Here is a 23160-nt window from a genome sequence, read left to right as displayed (position 1 = left end):
AGGGCACCATGGAGCTGATTCAGGTGCCCTTCATGCTAAGTGGTCAGTATAGATTTGCCCTTTCAGTCCATACTTCAAAAGACCTAAACTCTATCCCAAAGCTTCCTCCTTTTAATGTTCAAATTAAAACATGGAGTAGATTTGCAACCTTACTAATGGGAAATCCACTGGCAGCCACTGTTAACTTGACTGGCTGTGGTTGAACTTTGGAAATGGTGGACCTGTGGGCACCATTTACCACTTCCCCTCCAGTGAGTCATATTTGCATTTTTCTGTTTTGCTCAGAAAAGTGTTGTGACTCTCTCAACCATCTCAAGCAAAATGACTTGAAACAGTGTCATAGCTAAACTATTCTATGGAGGAAGTGGCCATCTGGGTCAGGCCCGTAGCCAGGATTTCATTTCGGGGGGAGCTGAATTTTTTTCAGGGGGGCTGAGTTTCGGGGGGGCTGAGTCTGAGTGAAAGAGGGTCTAGCCTAGCAAACCTTTTGTATCATTACCCCAATACCCCCATGCGTATGGGATATATTGAGTATGGTGATCAGATCATGATATGAATAAACATAACAGCCTAAATAATGCACCAGTAAGGCCTTTTCGCGAACCACCATGAGAATTTCGGGGGGGGGGGGCTGAAGCCCCCCGAGCCCCCCCCCCCCCCCGCCCCCTGGCTACATGCCTGATCTGGGTTTTCCTTTTGATTTCTGATTCTACCATTCTTTCTTCTATCACACATTCAGTTGCATTTCCAGAGGCTGAGAATTCTGATGATGTGATATCGGTAAAGTCTATAGAAGAATTAAATCCTCCCAAGCTAAACAGAGGTAATCTTGTTTCCGAGAAATGTTGGACACAATTTTATTTTTCTGTCTTAGTACACACAGTGATTGCTTTCCCTTTATATTTACGTTGATTCTGCACATATTGTTTGCACTCCAAAGAGAATACAGTAGCATCTTAGAGACTGAAAATTCTGGGTTCTTTTTCTATATCAGTCTTAGCAGATATAACTCCAATGGAGAACGATCTTTGAGTCAACAGTGCACCAAAAAGTAAAGCAATTTCAAATGTATTGAAATAATAGATAAGATGGTAGAAAATAATAAATAATTCTAAAACACCAAGTAATGGAAAAATGGCGTAATAATTTAACCAGCTGTAATATGGCTAACAAGTCAGAAAAGAATGCAAGGCATTGACTGAAATATATTTGGGGTAACATCAATAATAATAAATAAAGCAGTTATAGTATGTCTAACCTAAAAGCCTGTGATGAAATCATGAATGGAATCGTAATCAGAAAATCTTAAATAGCAACTAGTGTCTAATAACATTAATGTCTAATACATCCTGGGAGTTGTAAATTAGTGAGACAACAATGCTCTTTGGCAGAGAAGGCTAAAGACTTGCAAAACTGGATTCCATAGCATTAGGGCTGGTTCTAATCTAAAGGAAATGCAAAACATGTTGGTGCAGTGAGTATTGATTTAACACTGTTAATAAAGAGGTGAGAAATATGGTGACACTTAGTTGTCTAAATTGGCCTTTCTTTCACTCCACTCTCTGTGGAATGTCACTGGGACAGAGTTTAGAAAAAAATATTCTTAGTCTGTAGCTCCTAGAATCTCTCACCTTTTCCCAAAGAGCAAATGTATCCCAAAGTACAATTTCCATCCTTTTCTGATAATCCTGTCCTTTGCAGTGAGCCCATAAGGTCCATTTCACATACCATGTTAAAAAGCATTTTGCATCTTTCTAATGCTCAATGAAGTAAGTACAGTCGTAGCAGAATAACAACAAGAACAACAACAACAACAACTTTATTTTTATACCCCACCTCCATTTCCCCTAAGGGACAAGCTCAGGGAGCACAAAGTTAAAAACATAACACAATAAGATAGCATCAAAACAAAACCAAATAAAAACATATCACAATAAAACATAGCATCATTAAAACAGTACCATACAGAGGGCTCTGGGTTTGTGCAAATTCCTAGATAGAGCTAAGGAAAAGTGCAAAATTCAGAAGACAGGAATGTGACCAGATTACTAACCAGATAATGTTCATGCACATTAAAATGTCAGGATTGTAGAGCGGAGGTTAGACTGTACATCTGATTTCTCTTCCATGTGCTCTACTGGCCATGGTGGTCCATGCTAAAGTGCTGGAATTTAGGTAAAATTGGGCCTGTTCCTTGGAAGTGCCTAATCAAAGGCACAGTGGAACATCCATGTTTTTAGGTTCTTGCAGCAGGTGTACAGGGCAGGTGCCAGTCTACTCTCCCTAGGAAGAGAGTTCCAGAGCTGAGGGGCTACCACTGAGAAGGCCCTCTCTCTTGTCCCCACCAACCACCCTTGAGACGGAATGGAAGCGAGAGAAGGGCCTCCTTGGATAATCTTAGGGCTCGTGTTGGTTTGTAAGGGAAGAGGCAATCACAAAGATAGGCAGGACCTGAACTGTTTAGGGCTTTGTAGGTAATCACCTGCACTTTGAATTGGGACCGAAAACTCATTGGCAGCCAGTAGAGCTGTTTGAACAGGGTGGTTGACAGCTCCGTGTAGCTTGCTTCAGTTAGTAATCTGGTCGCCGATCTTTGCACCAATTGCAATTTTTGGCCATCTTCAAGGGCAGCCCCATGCAGAGTGCATTGCAATAATCCAGTCTGGAGGCAACTAGGGCATGGACCACCATGGCCAGTAGAGCACATGGAAGAGAAATCAGATGTACAGTCTAACCAAGATAGAGTTTACATTTAAATAATAGGCAGGCTTTAAGCACAAAGTGATTTAACCATTGCATGACTAAAAATTCCTGATTCTTTTTCTCTAGGAAATATTTCATATGAAGTAAACTCCAATGGGAGAAGTATTGAAGGTGATAGATTAGTATTTGTTGTTACTTATATTGCTACATGTACTGTCACTATTGTGACCACTGCTGCTGCTAATAACTCTGAGTGAGGCTTCACTGTTTCCTCAACTGTTGTCTTTTCTCTCTTTTTCTGAGACCAAAGGGAATGCCTCTTATAAGGCGATAACTCCCTAAAGGAAATACGTTATTTATTTTTTCAAAATTCTTTATAGAATTAACATTTAGGCATGAAAATTAAGAACAATTAAGAATAACAAGATCATTCAATTAAAAATTACTTAATGAAGCAATTGTCCCGCCATTGTTAATATTTGTACCCTTGGTTCACTAAAGGCTGATGGGAAAGAGCTCTGTCCTTGCCCTCTCAGATGGATTTCTGGACAACGATTCAGCTCACTTCCATATCTTCCTCTATGCATGATCAGATGGGATCCCACACAGTTCCTCCTGCTCTTTCCCACCCATTTCCATAGAATGTAACACCACTTCACCTCCTCCTGGTGACTACTCAAGAAACAAATATAAATTAATTGAAAATATAGATATACACAAAATATGATGTAATGCTTTTTTTACATAACTGTTGTAATTTAATATCATGTTTACATTAGTACTTGAGTAGCTAATCATTAATTGAAAAGAATCACAATAATCAGTTAAATTCAGCACAAGATTGCTTTTGTTTTATTTTTTGTAGAAATCTGCATCTGCTGTGGAGAGCTTGAGATTCACACTCAGCATCCATTATTTTATGGGGGAATATGTGCTCCTTGCACAGTGAGTAGCTCACAAGAATTATTGCACCCAATTTAAATCTAATCTAAAGTGCAGACCCTCGTTTTTTTAAAAAAAAGAAAAATATTTTAAAATATTAGAATAACCAAGGAAAAACTAGCACTGTATTGTTTACTTGTTTTGTTTATTAAAGTTAATGGCACCTTTCCTAAGAAACACTAAACGTCCACACTCCATTAATTATTATATACATTCATTCATTGATATTAAACAAGGATTTCTCAGTCTTGGATATGCTCACATTGGCATATAGCTATAGGGAAAGGTGACGCACATACTCCACAATAAAAATTCTCTTTCCCCAGTTGAAATTTTCTTTCCGTTCTCAAAAATGAGATACTAAATATCATTTACACTGGGAAATCTTATTTTAGCTTTGTTCACATTCTCTTTAGGTACAAAAACCATATTTCTAGATGTTCTGCTTATTTATTTATCATATCAGGAGCGAACCAAAGGGTGCCACTTGGGGTGCCTCTGGTGTTGCTATAAGGAGGCCCTGCATTGTACATGTGGCAGGGCTCAGACTGCATTGTAATAGGGCGTCTGTAGTTTGCTCTTCTCCAGCAGATGAATGCTAGAAGTTTGGAGATGAAGGAAAGTTTCATGAGGGCTGGGCAGAAATTATATTCCCTGTAGCAATATTCCTGGTGCACACCAATCCATAATTTGTAGATAGGACGTGTATCTCAAATCCAACTTCTAGTCCCTATGTGACTGTTCTTGTTGGAAACTGCAACAAGCATAATTTCTCTTTATCTTTAAAGGAGAAATTTCTGGAGAGATTCTTCCTGTGTGATGAAGATGGCTCTCAAGCTGACTGTACAATCTGTTGCTGGGGCAATTCTCTAATGATGTGTGATGATCCAAAATGTCACAGGTGATGTATATGCTCCGTCTCTCCATCCTCTCCAAACAGAGGAAATTGGAAACATCCAATAGGCCAGATGCAAAGGAGAGACCAACCAGAGTCTCAGGGTGTTTAGATGTCATTCCAAGAACCATCACACTCTGTCCATCTTCTTCAGGGTCTTTTCATTTCAGTTTGGAATCTGCTCTTCATGTAGTTTTCAATATACATTTATCCCACCTTATCTACAGATTCTGCATTAACAGATTCAACCAACCACTGCTCAAAACTATTTTTTATTCCAAAAAGCAAACCTTGATTTTACTGCACACCAGACACTATGCTGTGGTAGCCTTCCATCATTTTACAGATCCTGAGGCCCTCTCTGGCACTCATTGGAATTGCTTTCTATGCTATTGTATATAATGGAGCTTGATTATTGATAAATATTGGTATCAGTGGGTGTCCTGGAACCAAACACCAGCAAATAACGAGAGCCAACTGTAATTCAAAAGAGTTGGATGGAGCCGTCTACATTAACACCAAAGACAGGAAATGGACACATTTCTGATAGGTGAAGAATTCACTTCCTTTGAATAAAAAATAAAAAATAAACAAGTTCTTACAATGAATGTTTTGAAACCCACTGGAGGAAGCATGAGTGGCCTCCCTTCTTTCTAGTATCTGCCTATTCCCCATTGAGGATGCAGTATGAGATCAAACTGAGTGAAATAAAATGTATGTGCAAGTTGGTATCCAAAATCTAACTCACACTGTGTTGAGTAGCATAGGATTTCATTGGGGGGCGGGGGGGGGGGGGAGTCTATTATCCGACTGACTACAGATTGTGCCCGGATAGTTATCCCCCAAAATATGCCATAGGGCCTTATACTCTATTTCTTATTTTGTTCCCTGTTTCTGGAGCAACATCAGTAGAAGATGTTTCATTGTCTGGGCTGATCAGTTCCTATGAGAAAAGAGAATAGAAGAGGGGCAGTTTAGAAATGATATTTACTGTACATCAACCTCTGTACATCTTGAACTAGTACAATTCTATGTATGGAACATGTGTATCAGAGTATAGTTGTAATTAATATCTTCAAAAATTGCATATAAATGCAATAAAAGAAATTGGGCTTTAAAATTTAAAATTCACACTTCTTATTTATAAAAACCACAGCAGTAACAAATATTAGGAAAAAATAACATTTATCATAGGCAGATAACAACTAGAGAAAGAGAGAGTACAAAGTAAAGGCAGAACTAGGGTTTACAGCATGGAAAAAGAGATAAAATTGATTTTTATCTGAAAGATTATTATTCCAGAAATATATAAAAGGGGCCTACTATTTTTGTAACATGCATCCTATTTTCAAGAAATGAATTGTATAACATTTTATTTAGGTGTTTTTGTGACACATGTGTGGATACCCTTGTCTGTCCTGGATATTCAGAGGAAATCAAAGACACACATCCCTGGAACTGCTTCCTATGTGAACCAAATAATCGACATGGTTTATTGAGGAAGAAAACAAAATGGCGGGAAGATCTGAAGCACTTCTATGATCAAGAGTCTGTAAGGAAACATTCATTTGACCTTTGGACACATTAAAAGAAAAGACAGTGGGTCGATTATCCTTGCTTTAACTGGGCACAATTTCAGTAACACCCCCTGTACACTATACTTATATATTAGGATCTGACCCCAGGTTATGTGCTTAGAATCTCCACTGCCAGATAATCTGGGAGATAGGGCAATGGAGGCAGTTCCAGACAGCATTTCAATGCGAGTCCAATTGGGTTTGAAAACCCCGACTGGGCCCGCATTGAAGTCGGCACATGTCCCAAGAAGCGTATGCTTTTCTGGGCAGATATCCAGATGTCCTACCAGACTTTTCGGCAGGGCACCCAGTCATAAAACAAAAAACCCCAGAAAAGCCTTCAAAAAGAAAATAATTTACCTGGCCACAATTCCCGCCAGAATGCTCCTGGCGGGTATATATGACGTGCCAGGAGAAGGCGGGCCAGGAGCAATTTTCCTCCCTCCCCGCTTTCTGGCATGCCATTTGTATGTGCCGTGAGAGCTCTGGAGAAGGGGGAATGGCGACCAGGTAAGTTATTTCTCCTTTTAAAGGTTTTTCTGGGGGAGTTGGGGAGGGTGTTAGCGCCCTCTCAGAAATTACTGATTCATGGAACCCAGAGGGCTGTACGGATGCCCCCCTCAGAACATCTGAGGGTGCAGTCCAGACACCGCATACAGCTGGAAATACCCAGAACCTATGAAAACCCCAGGTATATCCAGCTGTGAAATTACTTCAGGACAAAGCAGGGGTTTCCTGCTCTGTCCCAAAGGAATTTGTTTTTACATGGGGCATGGTTTGGACACCCCACATAAAAACGAGGGAGGGTGCGCAATATGAATACTGTCTGGATGCACCCGCAGAAGGTGCCTTAGACAAATGGTAAGCATATTGATTTTCGAAATCTCTGGACTGGTGATGGGAGTATTGTTCACACAGAAACAATTAAGTACTTTATCTAAACCAATGGTTCCCTGAGGTCCATGGACCAGTAGTGGTCTGCAAGAACTAAACTATGGTCCACAGCTTCACCATTACTACACCACTGCAACGAGAGCGACTGGTCTCACGTAACCCTCTTATAGTGCCAAGATTTATTTAATATGGTTTTCTGTGGCAATGGCAACTACTGGATGGCATATGTTTTGTATCAGAAACTAGAGCTGATGTGGTCTATCCAATGCAATTTTCTGAATCAGCACCCCAAATAACCAAACTAAATCTAACATTGACCAAAAACGGATTCGTAACCCTTTTGGAGAGTGGTCCCTGGTCAAAGTGGTCCCTGGTCAAAAAAGTTTGGAACCACTGGTCTAAACCCATATCTTAGCTAGTTATGAAAGGACTAAGAAGAAATTGTTGTCTCCAGTAGGTGGTAGCAAAATGCCTTCAACTGACAAAATACTAAACATGAACAATTAAAACAAACCCTCTCCATTCTACCACCACAAATTGAAGCAAATTAATTCATTTTGTACTTTGTGTTGTTATTTAATACATTTTTGTTCAATTATCACAATTTTCCGGTGACTTGTAATTATTCAAATCAAAGAAGTAATGCACCATATGCTAAGATGACCTCCCTTTTTTGTAATTTATTGCACCAGAACTCACTTAACATATATCAGCCATTATCCCCATGGGAGAGAAAACCAATCCATGTGCTTTCCCTTTTTGACAACATTACAAAAGGTAAGTAAGTGAGGAATGTACCTGTTTTCCCTTTCCATATAGAAGTGTCATTTTGCTACCAGGGTTTTTATGAAGAAAAATTCTGTTGGATTACCATTTTGTTATTCTTGCAATAAGAGAGTCTGAAGACCAAGTACCTATTTAACAAATTAAGTTGTCATTTGGCAAATATATTATCAAAAAGCCAGAATAAGCTGGTAGATTGTCAAGCGAAATAAGATGCAAGTTTCCTGTCCCTTTAATGTTTGTGTAGAAGAGCCAATGTCAACTGATATACACAGCACCTGATGAAATTCTCTTTCTACATAATTGAAATGTAGGCTGTCATTATGGCAGTCCCCATCCCCTAGAAGCATAGAACAGGAAATAACCACAAGATCCATTTTTCTAGTCCAACCCTTGCCATGCAGTGATATGCAACTAGTCATTCCGGAGGCCCCTTCCACACTGCCATATAATTCAGATTATCAAATAATCCACATTATCTGCTTTGAGCTGGATTATATGAGTCTACACTGCCAAATAATCCACTTCAAATCAAATAATATGGATTTTATATGGCAGTTTAGAAAGGGCCTGAGATGTAGAATCCTTCAACACAGCCATATAACCCAGAATATCAAGGTAGATAATCCACAATATCTGCTTTGAACTGGATTATCTTGAGTCCACACTGCCATTAAATCCAGTTCAATGTGGATTTTATACAGCTGTGTGGAAGGGGCCATAGTGATCTGATCTCAGTTTTAAAACTTTCAAGGAAAGGAGAGTCAAGTACCCTTTTAGGCCCTTTCTACACTGTTCTTATATCCTAGGATCTGATCCCAGGTTATCTGCTTTGAACTGGATTTTATGAGTCTCTACTGCCATATAATCTAGGAGAAGATTCTGGGGCCCTACTATACTGCCATATGCAATCCAGATTATCTGCTTTGAACTGGATTATATAGCAATATGGACTCATATAATCTAGTGCAAAGCAGACAATGTGGATTATCTGGTTTGATAACCTGGATTATATGGCAGTGAAGAGGGGCCTAGGATATAAGGAGAGCGTAGAAGGAGTGGTAGAACCTAGACGTTCTTCTTAATGTTTTAATTGAATTCTTGTAATCGGAATCGCTGGAGCAGCACATCCTTCCACAAGGAGAATCAAGAAGGGAGGGAGGGAGGAAGGAAGGAAAGAAGGAAAGAAGGCAGGCTGGCACTGATACAACAGTTTCTGCCTCCATTAGAAGCCAATCATATGTAAAGCAAATAAATTGTGCCCACTTAAAACCCAAACGTTTTATAGTAGAATCATAGAATCATAGAGTTGGAAGAGACCTCATGGGCCATCCAGTCCAACCCCCTGCCAAGAAGCAGGAAAATTGCATTCAAAGCACCCCAGTACCACAGAAGAAGCTCATAACAGTACATTATTGCTGAGAAAACAATTTTCTCATCTATTTGGATTGCAGCTAAACTCAGATGGAACAAAGGAATCTGTGTATTTTTGTGTGTAGCAGATGATTGCTTCATCCCTTCTGATAAAAAAGCCACAGGTTTTTACTTGCATTAATTCACTACACTCTACCTGGGTGTGTACAAATGCAAATACATTTCGTCATGCAGGGATGAAACTAAATTCCCCCACTCCATCCTTGCCTGCTAAGTTGGGGAAATAGAGGGGAAAACCAGATTCATCACGTTAGAAACTTCACTGATTTTTTTTTTTTTTGCTTCTTCCCCGATTAATATTGGCAAGAAAAATGCAGTCTTGGAATCCCCAAACCTGAGTTTCTCATGGATGCACAGCTTAGCAGATTGGACTATGGAGAAAGTGGATGAGGTCACTCCACACTTAGGAGACATGAGAAAAGTAACTCCTGGTTGAAGGTAGTGCCCCTGTAAGTTAGGAAAGAGAAAGGTGAACAAAAGAATGAATATTTCTGCTTTGTGGAACACATTCACCAAACTCACCCTTGGTTTTTACCTAATTCGGATGCTACCAAAATCAACAGGATAATAGGAAGAAAACATATCTTATGAGCTGGCTTTTTCCTCTCATAAACATCCCATGTCAATACTTTCCAAAAAGTACATGTAGCCGCTGCCTCCTTCTCCCCAGTTATGGAGTTGGCCCTGATGTGAAATCCGCCTGGAGCTGCAAGAAACTACTGTTGTTTCAATGTGCCAAAAATTTCATCCATCTCATAGCATGGCTGTCACTGCACTGGTGCAAAGCCTCTATGGCTGTATCTGTATTGCAGAATTAGAGCAGTTTGATGCCACATTAATTGCCATGGCTCAATGCTATAGAATTCTGGAATTTATTTTGGTGAGATGTTTGCCAGTCTCTGTCAGAGAGCTCTGCTGCCACAATGAACTACGAATCTCAGGATTCCATAAGATAGAGATGTTAAAATGGTGTCAAACTGCTATAATTCTGCAGTGTGGGTAGTTTCTAGGACAACCACTTCTATTTTGGATAATCGGCATACTTGTTCTGCACAAATATCAAGTTCTGACACCTTCTTCTTGTTGGAATTCAACCCCACACTGCCCAAGTCTCATGACCTCAATGAGGAACAGTTTAGTTAGCATTAGAATAGTCTAAGACAGTGGTTCTCAACCTGTGGTTGGCCAGATTTTTTGGCCTACAGCCAGTTTACTAGCTGTTAGAATTTCTGGGAGTTGAAGACCAAAACATCTGGGGACCCACAAGTTGAGAACCACTGGTGTCAGGGTTTCCCTTCCCCCATGTCTCCTGTATGATATTTGGGAATATATCCGTTTCTCCTCTCTGTTTCTGCTCACATTCTGGTTGATTGTTTAACATGTATACCTTTCTACTGCAAGAATTTACTTTAACTTCTGTTTCTTACATTTGTGAATGTTCTGTGTGCTTGGTGTTTTTCCCCTCTCTTTGAATCCTTAGAAAAAATGGGTGTTAAGAGTAGCTCAGACCCAGTTTTTGATTATTAAAAAATGCAGTTATTTCTTATTGTAAATAAACATTTTGTGATTTTTTTAAAAAGATTGGACTCTGAATCTTTGCCTGCCTAAGCTCTTAATTCTTTGCAGCCACATCACACCACACTTCATGCTTTGCTCCTAAGCTAATCAGCTGATGTTCAACTTTATGTGTCCAGTTTGATTTTTGGATGGTCTGCTGTATATTTTAGGGTAGTTTTCTCCAAAACCTTTCTCATGTGACATGCATTTATCTAAGAACTGGTCAAGATTGATTATTTTTTAAATTATTGTTCTGTACTGTCTGCTTTACATCCATTTCTTTATTTCTCATTTTTGCCCCATAGAACTGAACAGATTTGGATTTCTAGATAAAAACAGGGGCAATGGGAAATTGAAGTATTTGGATGATGTCAAAGATGTAAGAAGAACCCATGTAAGTATATGTCATTGTGTTGACTCTGGACAACTCACACTTCTAATTGTGTGTGTGCATGTTCAAGTTGCCTGTCAACTTCTGATGGCTACATGAATTTCATAAGGTTTTCTTAGATAAGGAATATTCAGAGGTGGTTTCACCAGTTCCTTCCATTGAAATAGACCTGGAATTTGCTTGTGGTCCCCCATCAAGTAGTACCTAGGGCTAACCTTGCTTAACATTCAAGATCAGATGGGATTAAAAATTCATTTTACTCCTCACTGTATGAATTGCATGTAACTCAGAAAAAAATCTGATTTTCTGACAGGAACAGTATATAAAAGACTACAAATATATTACAAATATATCTGTTAAACTCAGGAAAAGAAAAGATTTAAGTTTGATGAGGGCAGGAGGAAAGCTAGGTGCTGGCTACTGACAGAGAAGGTAATGTGTGTCAGTGTGTTGATTTCAATCACTCAGGTCTGTGCTGAACAAAAATTGCTGCATAAACAACACTGGCCATTTAATTAATGTGATTAGCAACAAATGACCACTAATGTTAGCTGTCACAATTTAGCACAGTTAAGTATATAAGTGCCATCAGTTTTAATGAGACTCATTTAGATGACTGTACTCTGCATTACAGCTTTAAACTAACTTTCCAAGTCAAATTGCAAAAATTCTACAGTGTAGAAGCACCTTAATGGAATCAGGGGAGTTGTCACTTATTGAGGCACCAATAAGCAATGGTCTTTAGCAGAAAAGGCTAAAGACCATAGCAGCTAATGTGGTCTCAAACAACATTAATTCTACATTGTATATGTACCTTCAATCTTTATGGGTGACACCATCATTCCTGAATATTCTTTTGTGTCTTGATTTGGGAGAGGGATACATTTTGGACTTTTGTGGTTCTCCTTCATTTGAGGATCTCCTTTAGGCAAGAAGCATTATATTTTTGCTTGAATGCTGTCTTATTCTTTTTGTTTATATGGCCTAAATTTGGTTGATATAATTTGGACAGGGAAGCAAGTTGTTTGCAAGTGGCAGAACTTGAACTATCTGTAAAGATTCAGTGGTAAATCTTGAGTTTCATGCAGGCTTCTCTCCTGGGGAAGGGGCTTGCTTTGGGTTTTGGCCTTGGGTATCTAGCCAAGGTTATTAACCCTGTCTTCAAAATGAGTTCAGAACCTTTGATAATGGAGAGCCAGCATGGTGTAGGCCAGCTTTTGAATCCCTCCTTGGCCATAGATACATATTAGATGACCTAGGGCAAGTCACACTCTCTCTGACTCAAGATGGCAAAGACAAACCCTCCTAAACAGATCTTGCCAAGAAACCTCCATGTCATCATAAATCAGAAGTAACTTGAAGGCATACAACACAAGCATATCTCCTTTAAAGTTCTGACTAAAGCCAACAGTGTATTTGCCACCCTACTTACATGAGAGGCACAAGCTCAAGGAAATCCAAAGCATGGTCACTTGAATGTCAGATTCCTGAAACATCTGGTCTCTTCTAAACTTCCAATTCTCTGCAATTCCTGTAAATTCAAGGAATTAGGTGGTTAGGGATTTATGGATGTCATCGTTCAACATATCTAGGGCTCCTTCTACACTGCCAGATAAAATCCAAATTATTTGCTTTGAACTGGATTATATGGCAGTGTAGACTCATATAATCCAGTTCAAAGCAGATAATGTGAATTATCTGCTTTGATAATCTGGATTATATGGAAGTATAGAAGGGGCCTAGAACACCTCAGATTGCAGAAAGTGCTGTGCATTACAGATAACTAATTTCCTATAAAATGCAAAATGCTCTTCTCTCTCTGAAGCTGTTTTATTTTATTTTTCAGATAGACGAGTGGGGTCCATTTGATTTTATTTTTGGATCCACACCACCAGTTACAAATTCTTATAAAGACCCCCCTGGTAAGATATACAACTCTATATGAAAATGTCATTCATCTTTTTTTTTTCTCACTCTGGTCTATCCAAAGCAATTTCCAGTTGTTAATATAGGCTAAGTATCCCTGGTCCAAAATGCTTGGGAATGGAAATATGTTGAGTTTCATGTATTTTTATTTATTTATTTTGGAATACTTGCATATGGATAACTTGAAGATGGTACCCAAGTCTAAGAAAGGAATTCATTTATGTTTCATATGTACCTTATATGCATAGCCTGAAGGTAATTTTATGTGTAATATTTTGAATAATTTTGTGCATGAAACAAAGTATGAGTACATCAGAACCATCAGAAAGCCAACGTGTCAATATCGCAGCCATCCATGTGGACAATTTTGAATTTTGGAGTTCTAATTTCCAAATTCTTAATTTATATTTTTTTCCTCCCTGTTTTCTAAAATGAGTTACATGATACACCCAAATTCTAAACATAACTTGGGAATAAGCTCCATTGATTTCAAATTATCTTACTTTCATAAACTTTGTGGTCATGTGGCATAACCCTAAACATAACGTTATTGCACTTCTTCTCTATGGATAATATGTAAAGATAGCTCCACAGTCTGTCTGAAAAGAAAATAGCCAAGGATTCTTAGCCAAGATGTAAGAAGACGAACAAGGAGTGTATCTATACTATACAATGAAAGCAATTTGACACCACTTTAACTGTCATGGCTCAGTTCTATGAATCATGGGGGTTGTAGTTTTATAAGATATTTAACTTTCTCTGCCAAAGATTGTTGGAACTCCCAGGATTCCACAGCACTGAGCCATGACAGTTAAACTGGTGTCAAACTGCATTAATTTGACAGTAGGGAGCCAATCATAACTGTTGTAAGTGATGGACTGTTTAACCTTCCCTCACATGAACATCACTAAATTATGTCAATGCATTCATATCATGCTCTGAGCCACATAGCAGTCGCTGTGACATTATGTCAAAAGTATAGCGTGGGAAAGTAATGTTTTAGATGCCAGTTCCTGCCAGTTCCTAGCCTACATGACTCCTGGCAGATATTAGCTTGGAATTTATGCCTTTTCATTTCTAGTAAGTATCCTATATACTCAAGCAGCATTTCTTAGACTGAAAAAGCCCCCTTCAGCTTATACTCGACTCACGATTATTTATTATTCTACTCAATTATTGTTGTTGTTGTTGTTGTTGTTGTTGTTAAATTTATTATTTTATTATTAGTATTACATGTACATTATTTTACTCTGTTATTATTTTATTACATTTATTATTTTACTCAAATATTATTATTACATTTATTATTTTACTCTGTTTATTATTGTTATTATTACAGTTATTATTTGACTTTATTATTATTGGAAGAATACGTAAGTACATTTACATTGACGAAGGGTAGAAGAATGGTTTAATCAGAGTTGGACAGTCTTATCTTAAATTACAGTTTTATGTAAATATTCAAAAACATTTAACCTACTGATGCCTCAATTAATGTAATTTTATTGGTATCTATTTTTATTTTGAAATTTACCAGTAGCTGCTGCATTTCCCACCCTTGACTTATACTGGAGTCAGTAAGTTTTCCCAGTTTTTTGTTGTAAAATTAGGTGCCTCGGCTTATATTCACGTCAGCTTATACTTGAGTATATATGGTATTTTTTCAAAACCCCAGAAAATTAAGAATAGTTGTATTTCAACATCCACCCTACTCAATAAATTATCCAAGCTCTGGCAAAAACTCAGTGCTTGATTAAGAGAAAGCTCAGAAGAATCCTCTGAACCTTTGCGGCTTGTTGCTGTGTACTTCCCAGTCTGGAACGCCACAAGCTTCAAATGCTTGGTTGTTATTCTTGGATGTTAAATGTTATCTTCAGTGTGCCTTTGAGTCAAAGAGGTAATAAATCTCTGATTACCAGATGTTAGAGCCAAATTAAAGGAGGGACATTAGTTTTGTCCTCCTGTCATTTGTTTTTTGATTAAACTTTCTTCAGAAAATAGATCTGAAGTGACTTCAGTCTGAATTTATGCCCAGCGATAGTCCCAATCAATATGTGTGATCTTTAGCACCGTACGTGGATCTTAAATGTGAATTAATGAAGTGAAATGGCAGCTTGTCAAATTCAATGGCATGGCAACTTATAAAACAGTACAACATTTTGTCCAAATTCATTTCAAAAGTAACTGAGAAGGATGTTTAAAAGGATTGTGGAGTACTTTCAAAGAGCTTACAGTTTATTTTCTCTTTGCCCTTCTCTCAAAAGCCTGGTACTTTTACCAATACATGCGTATACTTCAGTATGGGAGACCTCCAGAAGGAAGCCAGAAGCCATTCTTTTGGCTGTTTGTAGACAACCTTGTTCTTGATGAAGAAGGCAGACATACAGCTTCACGCTTTTTTCAGGCAAGTCGTAAAAATTGGGGGGAGGTGAATGTAAAAATCTTTTTATGATACTTACTCTATTATGATTAGTGTGTTTGGTGGGGGTGAGGGACAGGCCTTTCTCGGTGGTGTCCCCACACCTGTGGAACTCACTCCCCAGCGAGATCAGATCAGCTTCTTCCCTCCTTTCTTTTAGGAAGCAGGTTAAATCATGGCTTTGGAACCAGGCCTTTGGACAGTAAGCATGATGGCACCTTGGATGTTAACCTGGACTGAAATTAGCTATATGGCTGATGGCAATGTTTTTAACTTCTTTACCTTAATGTTTTATTTACTGCTTTAAACTCATGCTATATGTGTGTATATTGTATTATATTGCGGGCGGCTTGTAAGAGTCCCCCCCCCCCCCGCCCGGGGAGGTTGAGAAGGGCGGGATAAAAATATTGGAAGTAATAATATTAAAAATAATAATACTTACATATATAAATTTGGTATAGCTTTTCAGTAGCATTTTTTTAAGTGTACAGAAATCCCTATCAAAACTGTGTGTTTGTTGCATTATGCATCTTTTCAATTATTTTTTATGTTTCAAATTATATTGTCTCATTGTTGTACATCATCATCATCATCATCATTCTTTGTTGGAAACAACAACCTTTTTTAGGCCTCCACTAGTAATGTATTTGTATATAATTCAAATTGCTTACTATATTGTATATGTGTGTATTGGTATGTAGTTTTTCTTAACTCTGTGTTGTGGAAGGGACTGCAGACCATGTGACCAGATCTGGTACTACCCGCAGATCTCAGACTCCATTTTAGAAATCATTAGAAACAGAATGCTTTACAGAACAGACACCATCAAACTCTCTGACTGGGGAAATGCTTTGGACTGTTGACTGTAAGAAAGATCTACACAGAGAAATTATTTCAAATCCACCTGTAATTGAATTGATAAGCAATGTACCTGTATGCTGAATACATGAAGTTTGTGAGTAAACTAACTATGTTATTTTAACAAAGACTACCTAATTTTTGGTTTCTTGAGAGCATGATTTTAAAGCAATATATTTTATGGGAGAGTAGATTTGGGGGGGGGGGGCTGAAAAGAACACTTCTGAAACTCTACTGTTATTGTGCAATGGTATAATCTCTGTTACTAACAGTTCAGAGACAACTAGATTATCAGTCTAACAGCTGGAGCCAAATTGCCTTGCACAAGTACATGTGGATATATACCATTGAAATGAAGATTTTACTCAACTGAGTTTTTAACTCTCATGAAGATCATATTTTATAAAAGATTATGATCTCTAACAAGGTGATGCCTTTCCAAAAGGTTATGATTATTCCAAATAGTCTGAATGCCAATTAATCTGCAAAAGAATCACTCCTCCAAAAGCCTGTGGAGATTTCTCGTTTTTCCAAAAAGTTATGAATGCCATTTCCCCAAATTCTTATGTTTATTTATACCCCACTTTTTCTCTTCACAAAGAAGACTCAAAGCAGCTATTTTTCAACTGAAAATGGTCAGTGAGCAATAGTGTCACTAGGTTTGGTGTCACTCCAAAAATACCTTCCAGTATTTCTATCTTTTCATTGGTATTCAGTGTTATGATCTATGGAGATGCCGAGTGGACCTACTTCTTAGGGGAAGGAAACCTTCTTTCAACCTAACAGCTGGACTCAATTTTAGAGAAACTCTCAGGGACAGAGTTTCAGGAATGGACAGGGCCAAGGGCAGAAGAGATGGGTTAAAATATTGGTATATTTTAGTTTAAATCTGTTACTACCAGGAATGAAGTTCTAGGAGAAGCATTTCAACTTTTTAAAATGAGAAAAAAATACAAAATCCAGGAAATGGTGTCACAAGAAAGATTGTGTGGCTACCTTGAGAGCTCTACAAGGACAAAATCAAGGCCAGGAATGAAATTCAGGTGCCATTCTTGTCTTAGTATAAATTGTTCTGGAAATAATTGACCTCTTGATTTGTTTGAAAGTGCTGTTGGCTCTTGGTTTGTATTAGACCAGTGTTGAAAGTCCTGGGTATCACTTTCAAAGTGTGAAATGTAAAAGCCACCATTGTGTCAAAGCAAGGGAAAATGTGGCATTCTTTTGGAAAGGCATGACTTTTTAGAGACATAACCTTTTGGAAAACTAGAATCTCCATAACCATTTGGAAGCGCAACCCTGTTTGGAGATCAATTGGAATTCACACTATTTGGAATAATCATTATCTTTTTTTTTGTAAAGTATGATCTTCCTGAGAAGAGTTTAAAACTTGCTTGAGTCAGTCTTCTCCTTAGTGGTAATATCCACTAGTATTGGTACAAGGCAATTTAGGTTTCTTAGTTTTTAGACTGATATCCCTGGTTTTATCTTTGAACTGTTAGGAACAAAGATATGCCAATGCATAAAATATATAGCAGATCTTCAAAAGTGTCATTTCAGTTGCCCAAAATGAAAACATATCCCATAAAATATATCACTTTTTAAAATCATGCTCTCAAGAGACCAAAACTAAGTCATCTTCGTTAAAAGTTGATTTACTTACAAAACTTCATGTATTCAGCATACAGGTACATTGCTTTTTGGTTCAAAGTTTAAACAGTAAGTTCTCTAAACATTCTGTTTTAGTCTCTCACACATTCTCTTCAATCTAATATTCAGTAATCTAATATATTCCTGAATATTAACTCAATAAAAACTAACTATACACTGCAGCATACTGACACTGACTGACTTCTAAACTGTACTGCTTCTGAGGTAAACTCTCACACCGTACTGTACGGACTCTGAGACAAAGAAAACAGCTTTCAAAATGGAGTCTTAGTCTGAATAGTCTCAGATGTGGTCACATGGTTTGTAGTTCCTCCTACAATCTCAAACAACATAGAGTTAAGGGGGGAAACTGCATACCAATATATATATACAGCATAGTAAGCAATCTCAATTATATACAAATAACTAGTATAGGAGGCTTGTAGAAGGTTGATATTTCCAACACATTCTGTGTTATGTGGCATTGACGCTGTATCAATACTAAAGTTGAATGTTTACTGGATGGTGCTTGTTGTGAGGCCGCCCTGTGTCCCCCTCGGGGGTGAGAAGGGCAGGTTAAAAAATGCAGGAAAATGCAGGAAATAAAGTATATTTATGATTGCATATCTTTAAAAGGTGGAAGCAGTGCTCAGGTACAAGCAACATGGTGACGTCATCCAGAATGCAGTACATGTATGGAGCAACATCCCATCTATTAATAGGTGAGTGCTGTAATTTGTTTCTCAGAAATCTTGGTCCAGGAGTCTTTCTTTGTGAGTCAAATCAGCAGCACAAGTGCTACTATTAGGCAGAGTGAGGCTAGAGACTTAGCAATTGCTAAGTGGGGAAGTCAGTAGAGTGAACTTGCCAGCTATTCCTCCAGAATGCCTTTACTTTCCCCTCTGTTGGAGGACAGAGGCTTGGTACATGCTACACAAGCTGGGTAAACTGCTCCAGAGGACACTGTCATTGCAAATATTGCAGTGAGTTTCAGGTGCTAATTTTTTTTGTTAATGCCAGGAGTGGCTTGAGAAACTGCAAGTCGTTTCTGGTGTGAGAGAACTGGCTGTCTGCAAGGACCTTGCCCAGGGGATGCCCAGAAGTTTGATGTTTTACCATCCTTCTCTCATGTTACCTCATGGGGAGCTGGAGCTGACAGAGGGGGCTCAACCTGCTCTCCCAGGATTCAAATCGCAGTCCTGCCAGCACTGGTGCCAAATAAAGTGATTCATGTGCTCGGAATGGGAAGATGGGAGCATTGTCTCCTCCTGCTTCAGGCATCAAGACGTTTCAGACTAGCCCTGCTAAGCAACTGTAAAATATCTCAAAGCCATTTGTTTCCATCCTTGGATAATGCTTAAATTTTTTAACTTTCCAGTCGGGTCCCAGAAACTTTTCACATTGAAAGAGGAACATCACATTTGCCAAAGCAAAGATGGATGAAGTGTGGCCTATACTCTGCATGTGACCTTTAGAACTGTAAAATATGGCTCCTGAAGGCCTCCATTTTAAAAAAAGATCACACAGAATTTTTGCCCCAAAAGAGCCCTATGCATGTGAAATTGGATAGAAAGGGAACTATTTATCATAATTCCCTAATTCATCAAATCCCAAGAAAAATTTTAAAAAGCTTGCAGAACACCAAAATGAGACCTTGTGATCCATCAGCAGGGTGCAGCGAAAGGGAAATGGTCCCCATCTCTACTTTTTGTAATCACAACTTGGCCACTTTTCTAAAATCAGAATGGTATGAGGCTTTTGCCACCATTTTGAGTCATGCAAAGTAAATATTTCTATGTGAAGATGTCAGTAAAGGACCAGAAATAAGGCAAATATTAAAATAAGAAAGCCAATCTTATTTTGTTGTCAAAGGCTTGCATGACCAGAATCACTGGGTTGCTGTGAGTTTTCTGGGCTGTATTGCCATGTTCCAGAAGCATTTTATCCTGACATTTTGCCCACATCTATGGTAAGCATCCTCGGAGATTGTGAGGTCTTTGGAAACTAGGCAAGTGGGGTTTATAAAGCCCTGTACGGTCCTGGCCCAGTTTACCTGTCCGAATGTATCTCCCATTATGAACCATCATGAAATTTAAGATCAGCTGGACAGGCCCTGCTCTCGATCCCACCACCAACGCAAATGTGACTGGTGGGGATTAGAGACAGGGCCTTCTCTGTGGCGGCCCCTCGGTTGTGGAATGCCCTTTCCAGTGACATCAGACTGACCTCCCTCCCTCTTGTCCTTTCGAAAGAAACTAAAGACCTGGCATGTCCAGGGTGGGAGAAAGAACTCTTGTCTGTTTGAGGCAGGTGTGAATGTTGCAATTGGTCACCTTGATTAGCATTGAATAGCCTTGCAGTTACAAAGCCTGGCTGCTTCCTGTCTGGGGGAATCCTTTTTGGGAGTTGTTGGCTTGCATTGAATGTTTCCTGTCTGCCATAGATGTTGGCAAAACGTAAGGAGTTAATACTTCTGGAACATGGCCATACAGCCCGGAAAACTCACAGCAACCAATCTCATTTCTTTCAAAGATACCTAACTAATTTTAACTGGGCAGCTGCCTTAATAAGTAATCATAAAGTCAAGGCGAGGGTAGCTCAGCTGATTTACATTTTTCAAACACAGTGCCACATAAATGGAAAACTAAGCACCAATAAGATTTGTATTATTTGTATTATTGAACAGTTTCTGGACTGTGGTCCACACTTTTAGGAGAAGCAGGCATTTCTGAAAGAGTCTAGACAGAAATTCCGTCACAGTTCCTAATTTTTTAAGGCTTCTCTTCCCCCTCATATTTCCTCTTAGACATGAACCTTCTTGTTATAACTATGCCAGGGAAAGAAGCTCATGGGCCCCCAAACACTGCTGAATCATATCTCCCATCATGCCTGGCCATGAAGAAGACACATAATCTTCACTCTACCCTAGATAGCATAACTAGTGTTGAGGCATGTTGGGAATTGCAATCCAAAGACATCTCAATCTGTTGACATTTTTTCAAGTTTGCATGTTTTCATCCAATGTTCCCTTTAAATTATTTAAATATCTGGGACACAAATGATTTAAAACATTATTTTTGGCCAAATGCTTTCATAATATCATGTGTTGGTCTGCTGCACTGGTTTTGCTCTTGCTTTGTAATACTCATTAGCCTTATGTGCACATGTAGCAACCACAGAGTCCTTTCCCAAGTAAGTCTTAGAATATATTTTCTGTTGTAATTCACAATTACTTGTTTCAGAAATATTTTTAAATTCTAAATATTGTCAGTTCACATATACAAGAGGATCAAAAATTATTTTTGGCCATGGGAATTGATGGATCCTGTGTCATTTAGGCAGTAAACCAATTCTGGTTTTAAAGGAGATATCCAAAGCTCTGAACCCTATTCCCAAAATAGGTACAGTACCATGGATAGCTCCCATAAAGCCATCCAAAATCCAAACTAGATTCATTTCTCTCTAGGATTCACCAGATACGACTGAATTCCTTTATAAGCTTTATTTCAATTCTAAGTTGGGAAAAGAAAAGAACATACAAAACCATATTTGTTGGACCACTATTTGTAGCATTCTCAAAACCAGCATAGCCACAGGGCAAATAAAATACAGCTTTTTGTCAGGAAACAAAGGCGCATTCAGTGACACCAAAGCCCCTGGTGGCACAATGGGTTAAACCCTTATGCATGCAGGACTGAAGACTGACAGAATGGAGATTCGAATCCGGGGAGAGCACAGATGAGCTCCATCTGTCAGCTCCAGCTTCCCATGTGGGGACTTGAGAGAAGCCTCCCACAAGGATGGTAGAACATCAAAACATCTGGGCACCCCCTGGGCAACGTCTTTGCAGATGGCCAATTTTCTCACACTAGAAGTGACTTGCAGTTTCTCAAATTGCTCCTGACACAAAAAAGTGATACTGAAATGGGACAAAAATGGGAATTATGTGCTAATTCAGGGGTCCTCAAACTAAGGCCCGGGGCCCGGATACGGCCCTCCAAGGTCATCCAACCCTCGCTCAGGGTTAACCTAAGTCTGAAACTACTTGAAAGCACACAACTACAACAACAACATTCCTATCTCATCAGCCAAAAGCAGACCCACACTTCCCATTGAAATACTAGTATTTTTATATTTGTTAAAATTGTTCTTCATTTTAATTATTGCATTGTTTTTAAGTGTTTTTTGCACTACAAATAAGATATGTGCTGTGTGCATAGGAATTCATTCATATTTTTTTCAAGTTATAATCTGGCCCTCCAACAGTTTGAAGAACTCTGCCCTGGCCCTCTGTTTAAAAAGTTTGAGGACCCCTGTGCCAGTGAGTCATTTGCTAGGCCAGTCTGAGAAGAATGAAAAAATAAACCTTGAACAGATTGAAATGGCAATGTAACTTAAAACTGTCAACTAATATATATTAGCAGGGAAAATGCAATTCGGGAATATATGTTTACCCTAACACAGGTATTCTTTCCCCCTTCCCCAGCAAATACTCTGCTGCATCTTTGTATGTGGATTTGTCTCAGTTGGCGAAGGAGATCCTTAGGACCAGGATTTTCTCTCAGCGTCCGGCCACTCTCATTAAGGAGTTTTTTGTTCCATTGAAAGACTATTTTAGAGCTTTTTCATGAAATCTGGTTCCTACTCTGTACACAACTAAAATGAAGATTCAAAAGGTTACTTTTCATCCTGCCTTTACTATCAAAATATTAGCAAATAATAGTTATCTCTATCAGAGAGAGAAAACATTAACCTGCTGGTTCAATCAACTTGCCATTGGGTGCATTAGAACAGACCAAACGGAATCATTTGGTAATCCATCATAAATATTCTGATGGTATTTTTAATGTAAGTGCTATTCCAGCTCATTGGTTTTGTCACATAGCTTTAACTTTCTGTTTTTTATTATTTTTATAGGATGTAACTGTTTGATAGTGTGCATATTAATGGCGCCAGATGCGTTTTGACCATATTTAAATGCAGGGAATTGTAAGATATTCTCATGAAAATAAGGAATTGCCATAAATTCAGGACCCCTGAATAGGAGAAGAAAAAAGAAAGGCATTCCAATAAGGTAGCCCATTTTTCCAGAAATAAGTCTTTTCACTAGAGGTTTGGTTTCCTGGAGGACCAA

The 23160-nt window shown here is 38.6% G+C and overlaps 1 protein-coding gene across 1 annotated transcript; it reads left to right on the top strand.

Annotated features, from left to right (window-relative positions):
- Positions 1–212: 212 nt before the first annotated feature.
- Positions 213–22958, top strand: DNMT3L (DNA methyltransferase 3 like). Its single transcript, XM_067466236.1, is given in 14 exon segments — positions 213–278; positions 280–323; positions 325–369; positions 681–823; positions 3569–3648; positions 4434–4546; positions 5921–6092; positions 7704–7788; positions 11091–11179; positions 13023–13098; positions 15367–15550; positions 15949–15992; positions 15995–16029; positions 22944–22958. Coding segments are annotated over 14 exon segments (1191 nt in total).
- Positions 22959–23160: the final 202 nt, after the last annotated feature.

This window comes from Anolis sagrei, chromosome 3 (genome assembly GCF_037176765.1).
Source record: "Anolis sagrei isolate rAnoSag1 chromosome 3, rAnoSag1.mat, whole genome shotgun sequence".
NCBI classification, from domain to species: Eukaryota; Metazoa; Chordata; class Lepidosauria; order Squamata; family Dactyloidae; genus Anolis; species Anolis sagrei.
Note: the sequence above shows the minus strand (reverse complement) of the source record. Positions and strands in the feature narration are given on the sequence as shown.